This window comes from Leptonychotes weddellii, chromosome 2 (genome assembly GCF_054177405.1).
Source record: "Leptonychotes weddellii isolate Sample4059 chromosome 2, ASM5417740v2, whole genome shotgun sequence".
Lineage (NCBI taxonomy): Eukaryota > Metazoa > Chordata > Mammalia > Carnivora > Phocidae > Leptonychotes > Leptonychotes weddellii.
In genome coordinates, this window is record NC_138370.1 from 143,708,186 (window position 1) to 143,722,889 (window position 14,704).

The following is a 14,704-nucleotide window of genomic DNA, read 5'->3' on the forward strand; positions in this document are numbered from 1 at the left end:
CCCAGGACCCCGGAATCATGACCTGAGCCGAAGGCAGACGCTCAACGACTGAGCCACCCAGGCGCTCCCAGTTTTTTTTTTTTTTTTTTCTTAATGGATAGAACTGGCAGTGAAAGTAGCTTTGAAAAAAGAATATTTCCAATTCTGCCTTGCTAATATCTGTTGATGTTTTTGGTTCCTGTCTTTCTGCAGGAGTAACAACTGTTCTAACAATGACAACTCTAAGCATCAGTGCACGGAACTCCCTCCCCAAAGTGGCATATGCGACTGCCATGGACTGGTTTATTGCTGTTTGTTACGCATTTGTGTTCTCGGCCTTAATTGAGTTTGCAACTGTTAACTACTTCACCAAGAGAGGATGGGCTTGGGATGGGAAGAGTGTAGTGAATGACAAGGTAAGTGAGAACTTCCTTCTCACCACGATTAAGAGAATCCCCTAACAGATTTAGCTCGTAACAGATACGTTCCTAAAAATTGACATGAAGAACATTCAAATGTAAATTGTCTATGTCTTTATATCTATGTCGTAGATATAGATGTTTATAAATAATACAGATTTCTTTTAAAGTATGCTCTTGCCTGAAATTCTTTAGGAGTGCTTGTTACAGTAATACTTCTGTTCAAACTCCCTAGCCTCTGTGGAGCTCTGACTGTGTGTCAGGCATTGTGCTAAGTTTTTTACAGATGTTCTATCATGGAGCCTTCAAACTTTATGATTAGGGTCTCTTTTTAATTCTCATTGTTCTAATGAAAAAGCTAAGGCTTAGTGAAGTTAGTTACTTGCCCAAACTCACACAGCTAGCCCATAAGTATAGTTGAATGCAGATCTATCTGACCATTAAATTCATGCCCTTAAATACCACACTGCTTTAGAATTGAGAGATTTGGAAAAGAAAGTGAACATTAGCTTTACCTGTTACAGAATTTCAGGTCCTATCAGTGGATTGAGTTACTCTTCACCTACCTCCATCTCTATCGCTTGGATATAAAATTTCAGGCAACATTATTTTCTCTCCCATGTTGTATGGAATAAGAAAGTAGGTGCTGGAATGCCTAGAAATTTTAAGTTGCTCATGTAGTCTGTGAGAGTTATTTGTTTTTAAGTTTAATTTCTTTGGCAATTATTGGTGTCCATTTTTAGGTTGCAAGTACTGAAGCTAATGGGAGTTTTGAGCATTAATATAATAGCTGTTCCATTTATTTTATAGATTATTATTCATCTGCATTAAGAGGAAGCTTTGGATATGTTATGATGAGATAGAAAGTTTTCTCAATAGTTCCGTTCTACTGGGAGGGCTTCTTTTTAACAATATATCTATTAAAATACTTCTTCCATTAAATTTGGAATAACATACTTGATGATTTTACTTCTTTATCAGTTATTTAAATACAATTTTTTTCTCATTTCTAGGACCATACTGCACTTTAAGCATATAAGTGGTTGATGTTATAATTTAAAAGTCTTGCTCTTTTTTCTTAATTTTATAAACTGTGTCAGATTTAATAAGTGCTGGGTTTTTTCATTTTATAAGTGAAGTTTTGCATAATAACAGGCACTGAGTGAATATTAAAGGGAATCTGATTAATTTTCTGTGCTTAACTTCTAGGCTATTTCAACATTCCCATTACATTTTACTATTGATTTATGTTTTCATTTTCCATATAATCTACTGCTTTTTCATTGTTATCTATGCAATTACTTCTTTTTAGTTGTTTTAGTTATACATGCGCTTTCATACTAACTTTTCTGGAAGATTAAATGCTAGTTATATTTATAAATGCCAGACATGTTTATAAATATGTCACAAAAGATAAATAGTGGTTTGTGGTATAGATGCTCTGTATAGATATTTATTGATATGTCACTTTTTAATGCTATGAGGGTGCCAGTCAAATTGACATTGTTATTTGGCATATCAAATAAAATACCTTCTCTCTGAACTCGGAAAATAGAGGTACTTATAAATGCAAAAAACACATTCGTGATAAAGCATTCTAAAAGCAATAACCTAGTATAAGGAATATTGGATTTAAATCAAACCACATCCCAAATCACACAGAGCAAAGACAAATCTAGGACAAAATCATTGATGTTCCAACCTAATCTGCAGGAAAATAATAAATTCTATATTATTTCAGTTTTAAGTGGTTTAAGTTCATGGTTAAGTTAAAGGGAACATACATTCAGCCTGTTGCTTGTTCTTAATCACTTTTCCATAGCTAGAGGGGCCAAACACAATGGCAGGCACTTGTTAGGTGCTTCAGAGTTTTTGTTGAATAAAAGAATAAATAAGTTTCTCTTATTAAGTCTGGCAGTGTAACACCAATGAGAAGACTAATTTGCCTTCATGGAATGGATTTTAGAACTTGACAATGGTGAATTTATCAGTGGGTACTCAACCCAATTTCTTGATTTCAAATGAATTTTGGGAGGTGCTTCCTAAACCTAGCTTGGAAGTAGCCAGGTCTTTAGAAATGAAAGGAAATCAAGTAGAGTGCCCCAAACTAGCATATCTGCCAAAAAATATATTACACTATAGTCTACTTTCAGCTACGTCTGCTTTAGTTTTCCTTAGATTTAATTTTTAAGTGGAAAATGGTAATTTGCTTGAATTACAGAGTTTTTATCCACTGCCCATATTGGCATCCTTCCAGTTTTATCAGACAGGTAGAAGTCCTCTGCTTTTGAAGTTGGTATCATAAGCAAATGCAGTTAAATTATCTGTCAATCCAAAGAGCAAATGAAAAGTTCTTCAATATTTGTAAACTGGCAAATATTATGTTGCCTCATAAGAATAATGTCTTAAAGACACATATCAGTAGTATATGTTTGGGAAAAAAAGAAATACGTATTTAACATACAATTTTTATGTAGATTGTGCTCTGATGATCTTTAAAGTTAGTTTATGCCAATACATAAATCCACTCAATCCATAGTCAAGTTGCATTTGAGCCTCTGTTAGAGGACACAGCCTGCCCTGCTCTGTGATCTTGGGCAAGATGTTATACGACTTTTAGTCTCAGATGTGAAACTAGAGAACAAAACCTTATCATCCTAAAAATGTAATGCTGGATCAAATGATCCAACTCCAGTTTTTATGCCCTTCCATATATAAAAGTATCATCTTGTGAAATTCCCCAGTTTCTTTTGGAATCTTCCCTGATACCCAACATTTTTCCACATGGCCAAGACTAATTCTTCCACTCCAGCTCTTAATCGCTTTCTTTCTTGTTCTTTTCTCAGCCTTGAGAAAGTCATCTTCTACTTTTTGACTGCCTCCTTCCTTTCAGTTAAGGAGTATGCTTCATACGCTTAATTTACCATGAGGCGAAATCAAAACACTCCAGATCCTAGGTTACCCATTCCCCCACCTTCACATTCTACCCTTTTTCTCCATTCAAGCTTTTTGAAAGCATTTCTTACAATGTCTCTGTTCTCACTTTCAGTTTAATTCTCAGCCCAGTGTAATCTGATTTCCTTTCCATTTATTGTCCTGTTAACTGAAGAACACCAATAACCTCCACATATTCAGATCAGATAATAATTTTTCATTTTTCTCAAGGAATCCTCACTGAACCCACTGAATACTGCTGTGTTTCAGAGCTCCATTACAGGCCCAAGTCAGCAACATTTTCTCTTCTTTCCCTCTTTAAAACTGGCCTCAGAATACAACCACTTGCCCTCAGATCCTGACAGCTGCCTCTATTCATTCCATTCTGAGAGTCTCTGCCTGTGTTCAGAGTAGATCCAATCTCCCAAACATCTGCCCTTGTTTTCCCCAAAGACAGTCATTTGACTTTATTTTATTGTTGTTTTATCTTTACTAATCACTATGTGATTCTTACTTTAAGGGATATTTGTGGGAATGTCTGCAACACTAAGCACACTGTCCACCCATTTACTGTCCCTAAATAGATAATCCTTACTCATCCTCAGCACAAATGCCCATCTTCAGGAAGCTTCTGAACCCTGCGTCCCCGAAATGATTCGATCCAATTGTAAGTGCATGTAGTACCCTGCCCTTTTGCATTAGATCCTTTATCACAGTTTGTAATTGCATATTTATGTCTCCTTTCCTTCATTGATAATTATAACAATGGCCATGTTTATTTCAATAAATCATTTATCCTTGACCCTTTCACAGGGTCTGGTATACAGTAGTTTCTCAATAAATATGGAATGAATGAATGAAATAGAACCAAATCAAATCTACAGCTCATGCCTTTATCTTACCTTCCACAGTTTTTATCTACAACTGCACCCATACCTTCCTTTTAACTTCCAGGATCATATATCAAACCTGTTCCCTAGGCATTTCTACGTGAATACGACATCCCAATCTTTATGTGTCTCTTTTTTTTAAAGAAAGAACAAACAAAAATAAAACCTTCTAAATTGATTTTCTGTCTTTCCCCTGCCCACATGTACTTATTTATTTATTTTTTATCTATAAAGTAGATAGCTATATCTACTTCCAAGTTGTGGAACAACTTGGAAGTATCCCTTAACATCTGACCTTCCATCAGATTGTGCCTGTTTTACTGTCTATGGCATGAAGTATGTCCTCACTGTCTCTCATTATTTTGAGTCTCTTTATTTCTCACTGTCCCTAGTCATGTTTCTCTCTAATCTGTCCTCCACAATAGTGCTAGGGTCATCTTTCTAAATGGGAATCTGATCATTTCATTTTTCATCTCTTTAAGGAATTGTTGAATTCTTAATGTTAACTGCTGAACTCTTTAATGAATTCTTCAAGCTCTTCAGCTAATATGGTCTAACTATATATAGCTTTCTCATAAGTTTATACATATATATACATATATATATATATATATAGGTTGAATAATAAGGAAAATATTACTGTTATTTTTTGTGTACTTCCTACTATGTGCCTGGGAATATCTCTGTGTTAGAAATGAGAACCTAGGGATGCCTGGGTGGCTCAGTCGGTTAAGTGTCTGCCTTCAGCTCAGGTCATGATCCCGGGGTCCTGGGATAAAGCCCCACATCTGGCTCCTTGCTCAGCAGGGAACCTGCTTCTCGCTCTGCCTGCCACTCCCCCTGCTTGAGCTCTCTCTCTCTCTCTCTTTCTCTCTGACAGATAAATAAAAATAAATAAAATCTTTAAAAAAATAGAAATGAGAAACTATAGGATTGGTTACATAAAGTTACTTGCTCAGGATCACATCTAATAAGTGGTGCATCCAAGATTGAACACAGAGCTAAAGTGCATGCTCATATTCTTCCTCTAGCCATTACAAACATCCCCAAATATCCATGCCACTACACATCTCTGTGACATTAGATGTGCTGATCCCTCTTGCTAAAATGCCCCCTCCTTCTTTCCCTAACTGATGAACTCCTATTTACTTCTTAATATCCATCTGATTTTACTTAATATTGAAACTTTTTAAATGAATGTAATTGCCACCCAACACAAATTCCTTTTGTGTAACCTTATTAAATTATACTTTTACTATAAGTATTTTTGTTTTCAACAGTAGGCTACATGATCTAAGAGGATAATAGTTTTGTCCTACTCATCATTTTCTCTATTACCTGGCATAATAGTTAGCACATAGTTTATTTGAATTAAATTAAAAGTAAATAACTCTAGTCTCTAGATTGTTTCCATTTCTAAATCTAAGTCAGTGGTTCTACACTGGCCAAAAGAAGTATATTCTATGGAAACAAACTAGGTATTAAATCACTTAAAACACAGACTTAGCAACATAATATCTGAACTAACATGGAATGTGTCATTGTTTTGTGATTCACGCCGTGCAATTCATAGAAAACATCACATTTCAAGTGTTTTATTCATTTATTTGCATTTTTTAACATCCTGCCTTGTTCCAAAAGCATTTCAGGCAGTTAACCAAAAGAATGCATGTACTTAAACTCTTATAAAATAAAACATAAGTAGAAGTAGGATATCAGGAGGAAGGAAAATAGATGCAAATATGTCCACCATTTGGGCCAGAACATTAACTGTAGTCCAGAGCTAGAGAAGCTGAGCTTTAAATTCTGAGCTTCTTGGCTATCAGAGTAAACCATGGGCCTTGGGGGAGAGGGGGGAGAGTTACTATCTTTTTTTTTTTTTTATGGAAGCATAAATTTTCTTAGGGAAAATATTTTCCTACACTGAATTATATAAAACAATATCATATGGGTTTTATATTAGGGAGAGCTGGGTACTGTTGAAAGTAATGTCAACATTTTCCCAATAAACGCAGTAATGAATTTCATATTGATGTTTCTTGTAGTCCCCTTCAATAAAAGCTGAAGGCATTACATTAACATACAACTCAGTGAAGGCAATTCTTCAAGGAGCTAAGCTAATATGGTCCAAGTATATAGCTTTCTCATGGCCCAATTTAATCCAAGGAAAGACTTTAGAGTACTTAGAGAAGTGGATGGACTGTATAACCTTCAAACAATCTTCTGTAAGTATCACTTTTCTCGGTCAGGATGGCTAGCAGACAGTTAGCGTATTATCAGACCAAGGAGCATGTTGTTGCTTTAAAATTAATGGGCTTGCTAGTGGCCACAATAGACTAAAAAAGCAACATGGTATATATAGCAAGAGCATAGATTTGCTACTTTGGCTACCTTGGGTTTTTTCCAAACACTCTTTTATTTAGTGTTATATTTATGAGAGCTCCATTTCCTTAGTCTAAGGACAATCTCTGCTGTTCTTTCCAATTCTGAAACCATGTGATTATTATTTTTATTTATATCCCAGGTCACTTTGCTAATAGATGACTATATTTTAGATAGGGCATTTGCTCAAGTTATTAACACATTATTTTATCTAATACTCTAAGGAAGCTGAGATTGGTTTGCCCCATGGTGTAAGACATTTTGATTTCTATAATCTGAATTTTCCAGACTCGAAATCTTAAATACATATTCAGACATTCTAATAAAGTAATAAATTCAGAATATTCTGAATCCTATAAAACATTGTTTAAAAAAATAGAAAAATTAATTAGTTTGGACTATATTTCATTTTCATTCCACTTCAGTAACATCATCAACAAATTCTATAGTGGCATTTTACTCTTTTCCCCAAATAATGTCTAAAAATACATAATTTACTGATTTTGTGTTTAGCCACATTTTCCCCCTTCCCACTTATATGAGTCTCAATTATAGCAAAACAACTTCCATAAACATGTGGAATAATAAAATTGAAGACTTTCAAGATCATTACATAGCAGAATTGTAGGACATACAATGGGAATCTAGTTTTTATGAATCTAATAAATAGCTACTCTATAAAATACTTCATATTTTATATATTATATATTTTCTAAATATGTATTTTTGGTCACAGCAGTCATTCTCATACATGTCATTTGCTATAAAGTAAACATTTTTTGAGCCTTTTCTATGCTAGGAACTATGCTAGGAGCTCTGCATTGCACAGTCTATGCTTTCAAGGTGCTTACAATCAAGTGGAAGAAAAAATAAGTGAAAAAAGTATTTTTCATTATTGAGACAAACACTAGGGTGCTATGGAAGCACATGGAAGGAGTACTTATTGCAGTAAGAAGTGATTTTGAGCTGAGTTGGTATAAAATGGATCTGGCTAGGGGGTCAGTGTGGGTTGTTTATCAGTTCCTGGCTCAAGTGTGGTTTCATTCACAAGTTAGGGAATGCAGGAAGGTGTACAGAATTAGGTTGGGAGTAAAAGTGACGTGAGTTCATTTCTGGATATTTTATGTTTTAATTACCTATAGAATATGTTGATAGAGAAGTCTAGTGAAACATAATGGGTAAGAATTCTGGTGAGAAGTATTATATCAGTCATCCGTGTATTGGTAACAAAAGCCTTAGCAGTTACTTATAATTAATAGAAAATAGCAGTGTCCATTTGCTTTCATGTCCCCCATTCTCCTTCTGTTTGGTTTCATTCTTCACGTTTAACATTGTTTTCTTTACTTACATTTTCAGCCGTTACCTGGCCTTATTCTTCATATGAAGTGGCCTACCTAAGAGACTTAAAGCAGAAATGATCAAATTAGACTATGAGAAATTAGGTAGAAATCAGAGCTTGCCTAATTCTCAAAAGAAACAAAAACTTTATATAGAAACATGAACATTAAAAAAATTATCTTGTGGCAGTTAGTACTGGTTTGAAGAGTTAACGCAACAATAGACTTCATTGCACTATTTCTCTTCAAGGCTCTGAGGGTCTGAGTGTAGGCCAAGGGTCACACTGAATAAAGTAGAATTAGTCTAGAAAGGTCAAAATCATTGGCCCAAGTACTCAGCCTGCTGATGGCTTGATCAGAGGCTTATATAGATATTCAAAGAGGATTTATAACACAATATATCAGTTTGGTTCTTTTTAATAGAAGTTAGTAATGAATAGGGCAAGGTAGTATCTTCTAGTAATGGCCCAGAGTCTGAATATTTTTTAATACTATCACTAGCGATCTATGTCTTACAAAGAACAGTAATAGAATATATTATGTGGATTTAATCTGTGTACTTTGCTTTAGCAGATCTAAGAACTGTAAGTCAGCTATGAATTCAATAGTATTTTTTCTCTATATACATGATATTAATAATTTTAAATAGGAACAATTTGCTTTACTGTAGATTTGTGACAGTTACTCTCAAATGGACTGAGGGGAGTTATTTTATCCTTCAAAACAAGATTTTGTAAGATCTGAGCCAGAAAGGCTTTACGAGGCTATGGCTGGGAATTGAGAAGGTTTAGCACCGTGAGGGTACCCTGTGCTTCATTTAATGAATTGATAAGAAATTACAGGTGTCCACCACTGGGTTTTGACTACAGATAGTACTCATGACTGTTGCACTTTTGCTTGCTGTTGGTTCTGAAAATAATCAAGTTTCCAAGTTCCAAGAGAACATTGTGAAGTCAAGCCGTCATCTTGTCAGGTACTGAGCTTGCCTCTGAAGTTTATACTTATATTCAGAGATTGAAGCCATACTTTGAGCAATGAAGAAAAAATATGAAATTTTGTTCTTTGTAGTTTAAGGTAATAAAAGTTACAAACATACATTAAAATTATTTTTAACACTGCTTATTATAGTATCCACAGTATTGGGATAAAAAAAAAAAACACCAACATACAAACATGCAGGGGTGATATTTGGTCGGTACATACTGATACAGCCCTCTGAGTATTTACAGCTGATACTCATTCAGATTAGTTAGAGTACCTGTTCTGATTTGTTAGTGCATCTGCTTCAGAGTTTGTTAAATAATTTTAGCATCACCTGTGGGTTTATATACAATTGAAGGTTATTTGCATTGGGCAGGAAGGAGGTTGGTAAGAGTCAGTACAGAGTTTCTATCCGTAGATTGCTCTTGCAACAAAGGACATTTGCATTTAAGTTTTTTGTGAAAATGTCTAAGCCCTGCACCATAAATCTTAACCTAACTTAAACGTCCCTCTTCCTTTCTTGATTTCCTCCATGCAATGTTTATGTCTTCTTCCAAAGATATAAAGTATATTGTCTATACATTTTATAAGCCAGTATTCTTGTTCAGCTTGTAATAGAGTTATAACTGTTACTGCTCTCCACTAAGAGGCTGTGCTTTTCAATGTGGTTTGAATATTCATTTATTCATTTAATTCTCACAGCAGCTCATTGTGGCTTTGGCATAATTATCCACCCCCCTTTTTTTTCCCCAACTGGAAGCTGAAGCAGGGAGAGGTTAAGGAACATTCCCAAAGTCCAAATTCTCTGTAAGTGCAATTTGATATTATTTTAAATGATATTTAGGTAGAATTGAAATAATGATAATATAAACACTACATGGTACATACTTTATGGTTTAAAGAGTCTTTTTAGAGGATTGACCTAGTGATATAAACTTCAATTGGAGAAATTTAGGAAAAAGTGTACTCCCAGGTTTCAAATACCTTCCTCAAAGAGAAAGTCACACAGTATGATGTTTAAAGCAGAAGTTCAGAAGTCACACACATCTGAGTTTGTGTGCTCTTTCAGCCACTTGGTAAACAGGAGACCTGGTTATGTCATGAAACCTCTTTAGCCTCCATTTTGGAATTTATAATGTAGGGTTAACAATAGAACTTACCTCCTATCCAGGAGTGAAGTTTTTCACAAATGACACCCTCAGGCTTAACACTCAACCTGATACATCCTAGTGCTCAAAAGGTGTTAGCTATCATCTGACTATCAGTTATATACTAGGGGGTGACTCTCCATTTGTAACATGGGAACTGCATGTGTCATTACAGAATAAAAGCTGTTTTGTAGCTTTCATAATGGTGGACCCTGAACCCTTTCCTTCTGTACTCCAGCCAGGTCTGGAAGAATGCCTCATCAGCAAGGGAAAGAGGAGAGGGAGAAACCCGATGCCAGTGAAGGACAAGAAATCCAGGCCTGTTTTCAGATCCTGCTGGGCTTTCAGAGGCCCTTTCTTATCTCATTTTACCTGAACATTTTGAGAATACTTAATTGAAAATAACTGATATTAGAAATTCTGTTCTAGGCCAGTTGATCCTCTAAATCTGTTGATTTACACTCTTCATTATTTTGGATAATTAATAGGTGGCTCAATTTTGTTTGCATTTAGATAACTAAGAAGACATTTATACTAGTATAGAAATGCAGGTAAATATTATTTATATTTTAAGGTTCATTAATTCAGTTGCATATTATGTGCCTACCTGGTGGAAGGCATCATGCTAAGTGTAAGTTGATAACAAACAAAGCAGAAGTAGCACCAGCCTTTATTGAACTTAGATTCTGATGAGAAAGGAAGATGTCAATCAAATAATTACACAACTAAAAAAAGAATTTATACATTTTGAAAAATGCCATGATGGAAGTAATCTGAGTGCTGTGAAGAGTGCAGAGGGCCAAAAAGACTGTGCTAGATGGAGTGGTTAGGAAGGTCTTTTTGAGGACCAAGACTAAACCAAGACCAAAGTATGAGAGGGGATTGATGACATGAAAAGCAGGATGGAAGGAAGGCCCTCCAGGTTAGGAAGTAGCATGGCCAAAGGCATCAAACAAGAAAGTATTCTTGAAAACTGAAGTTATTTCATGGGACTAGCATATAATTAATGAAGCAAAGAAGCCATGGTAAGAACTACTGATTTCATTCTCAGTTCCATGAGATAGGGTTTAAGAGAGTTAAACTGAGGAGTGACATGATCCCACTGATGTCTTAAAAAAAAAATCCCTGTGGCTATAGCGTGTCTAATGGTTGGACAAGGTCAAGTAAAGCTGGGAGAGCACTAAGCATGTTATTTGGTCCAGGCAGGAGATAATAGTGAGTCATATTCGAGTGGGTGGGGATTAGGAGAAGAAGCAGGTTGTGGATGAGCTAGGCAAAAAGCAAAGTTTATATTTTATCTTTGTCCCACATTTTTAATATTTATTTCACTGCCAACTGTATATGGTTAGGTTCCCATCATATGAGTAAAGCATTTGACACGAAAGAGAGAAATCCTGTTATCTAGTTAAAGAAGTTAAATTTCTTTATTCAGAAATTGTGGTCACTGTAGATGATCATTCCTCTTGTTAAAATGTTTCTACATTTCATTTATTCATTCTCTCATCCATTCAGCAAATATTTGAATAACTTATAAGAGTCAAAATGTTGCACTGTTTATTAGATGTGTGGTTTTGATTGTTTATTTTCCATGTAAACAACAACAAAAAATGGTTCTCCAAGAAAATGGTATCCTTGATTGTACTCTGGAGCTTTCCTCATGGTTTCAGGACTCCTTTTATTTATTTCCCTAAATTTCATCTTTCTAATGGATAATGATGTTTATCAAGATACACTTTTCTTCAGAATTTGAACTGGAGTTTGGAAAATGTTAAGTAGCAGGCTCAACCCACATTGTGTTAATTCTTGTATTTCTCAATAGAAAAAAGAAAAAGCCTCTGTCATGATACAGAACAATGCTTATGCGGTGGCTGTTGCCAATTATGCCCCGAATCTTTCAAAAGACCCAGTTCTCTCCACCATCTCCAAGAGTGCAACCACGCCAGAACCCAATAAGAAGCCGGAAAACAAGCCAGCGGAGGCCAAGAAAACCTTCAACAGTGTTAGCAAAATTGACAGAATGTCTAGAATAGTTTTCCCAGTTTTGTTTGGTACATTTAATTTAGTTTACTGGGCTACGTATTTAAACAGAGAACCTGTATTAGGGGTCAGTCCTTGAATCTAGACACAGGTTATCTTTGGGATGTATAGCAACATAGAACTTTGTTTGTTTTGCTATGTACAGTCTGACTAATAACTGCTAATTTGTGAACCAACATGTACAGTATGTATATAGCTATAAAGCTTACCAGTAGACCTCTAACAGAGACACGCATTTGCTAACTTGAGGAGCTACGGGCAGAAGGCACCCCATTCCCAAAGAGCCATTGCCTTTTTTAAAGATTTACCCTAGGAACTCATTTAAAGTGGGTTTCACATGATCTGATTTGTTTCCTACTAGTGATGAAAGTGGGGACCCACACCACACTTGATGAACTCTTTTGATTTCGGTCTTAAATAGGACTATTTTCTACTGTTGCCTAACTATAAGGTAAGGTAACACTGTCGTTCCAAGATGAATTCTTCTAAATCACAGAACCTTGTATCTGCTACATCAGTTCCCTTTATGAGTGCTCAGAATCCCTGCTAGTGTAATTGGAAGCTTAGCACACATCAGAAGAAAAACTAGAGATCTAAAATCAGCTTTTAATTACTCTGTATAGCATCTAGAGCAACATATTACCGCATGACAAGCTCAAGTAATTACGAGTCACTCCTGACAGGATGTTAATTATGCCTAGAACTTAATAACTATCGGAATGTCATGGTCATTACATTTTAGCATCAGAGTTCATTTGGGAGTAATAATTGAAATCCTACAGATTATTTTAATCATTGGAAACTACCTTAAATTAAAAAAAAAAAAGACAAATGTGTCTTACTCTTTCCAGGTATGTGTTGTACTGAAATTGATCAGCTAAATTTTCTTGGTGCTGGAGACTGGAAAAAACATCCAGTTTGGCTGCTGTGGAGCAACATTCATATTGGATTAGAAAATTGTGCCAAAAACTCCCACCGATGAGAATTCATGGGTGTCCCAGCGTATAGATGAGCACTTACACGATTCTCTTCTTTCCTGTTTACTGCAAATTCTGCCTTAAGGCTTCTTGTCATCAGGACTCAGAAGCCACTAATTACAAAGGAAAGGGCAGTTAGTTGGCACATTTTTCTGTCTTGAAGCAGCGCTTTCAGATAAGAATTAATGTAAATCTTCTTTTGTAAATTGCGACTTTAAATTTCACTGACTCAAATTTACAACAGCTTTGTATACCAGAAGAGGTTTTGGTAAGAGTTGAACATTTTTAAACAGAAACTTTAAAGCATCACCAACAGATTCTGGATTAGTTCACATGCGCACAACATGAGTGCACGTGCGTGCACGCACACCCACCCACCCACCCACACACACACACACACTAATTAAATTAGAACACACACACGCACACAAATAGCTAAATTAGAAACCACAGTTTTCAATTTTATATAATTACTAATTATTAATATGTAAAATTCATTTTTCTTTTAATATTTAAAATATACTCTTTATGCCCCTGAAATGTATCAGTAGAAGTTAACAGTTGTGTCTCATGCCTAGATTTAACATTTTTGGCATACCCCCAAATCCTTTTGACTCACATCTACATTAGCAGTTATTGGTTGACTTTTACTAATAGATACACCTTTATGATGGTGTTTTTGTAGAAACATAAGTAGTCAGATAGTGGCATTTCTTGCAGTTTTGTACAGTATTTCAGTATAGTGCATAAATAAGTATGTTCATAAAATCAAATAAAAGGAGTATCTTACGGAAATAAGCAAAATCACAACAAAAATTGCTATTCCTTTGCCTCGTTTAAATTTTATTTCTTTTTGATTTTCTTTGTTTTAGTGTGATTCTATTATGTGCTTTGCATGACTGTATTAATACCAAGGTCACAAATGCATCTTATTAACAGAATTTGCCGTGAAGACAGTTTTGACATTAAAAATTCCCTCACAAAAGGTAATCCATAATCCTTAATAAAATAAAATTGTTACATGAGCTAACAAATGTATTTCTTTAATTCCCTTCCAATTACAGCTTCTTTGTTATCTAAACAGTTCTAACACATACGCTTTATTCATATATTGAAATAGAAGATATCCTATTTTCCTACACATTTAAATATAACCTAGATCCTCGGTAGAGTCTAAGAAAGTGCACCATGCTTGAGGGCAAGCAATAAAAATGCTTTGGTATTCATTATTAGACACTTTAAAATGTTGTTCTTGTAAGTTCTGCATTTCCCCATTCATATCTGACTGTAAATTATTAATTTATAAATATGTACATATGTAAAAATAGTTGTAAATAGCAGTTTCTGTGTGACAACAGGAAAGACTCATCTTTACCTTTGACAAAGGGCTGCACCTACATTGATGGCAGCAGTTTTATTAAATTTACGGTAGATTGGCCGGAAAAGTTACTCTTACTGTTATCCTTATTTTCAGTTTTAATTGCCAAAATCTTATTTGAGCTTAATAACATCCCGGCAGTTCAGATTTTCTGATAATGTAGATCAGGATTTTCTATTATTTCTCCACTTTGCTGTATTTTTTTATGCACTTCTTAATCTTTTAAAGTTTCGACAAATCAA

General features: G+C 35.0%; 1 protein-coding gene across 3 annotated transcripts in view; it reads left to right on the top strand.

Annotated features, from left to right (window-relative positions):
- GABRA2 (gamma-aminobutyric acid type A receptor subunit alpha2) overlaps positions 1-14,109 on the top strand; it is a 123,401-nt gene extending 109,292 nt beyond the window's left edge. The window contains exons 9-11 of one of the 3 annotated variants that reach the window (XM_031027111.2): positions 193-395; positions 6,268-6,447; positions 11,890-14,109. In XM_031027111.2, coding sequence (XP_030882971.1) covers positions 193-395; positions 6,268-6,447; positions 11,890-12,186 — 680 coding nt within the window. In that variant the 3' untranslated portion in view covers positions 12,187-14,109. Of the gene's footprint in view, positions 1-192; positions 396-6,267; positions 6,448-10,308; positions 11,866-11,889 lie in introns of those variants that run through there. The other 2 variants (XM_081812426.1, XM_006727327.3) reach the window with 2 other exon arrangements.
- Positions 14,110-14,704: the final 595 nt, after the last annotated feature.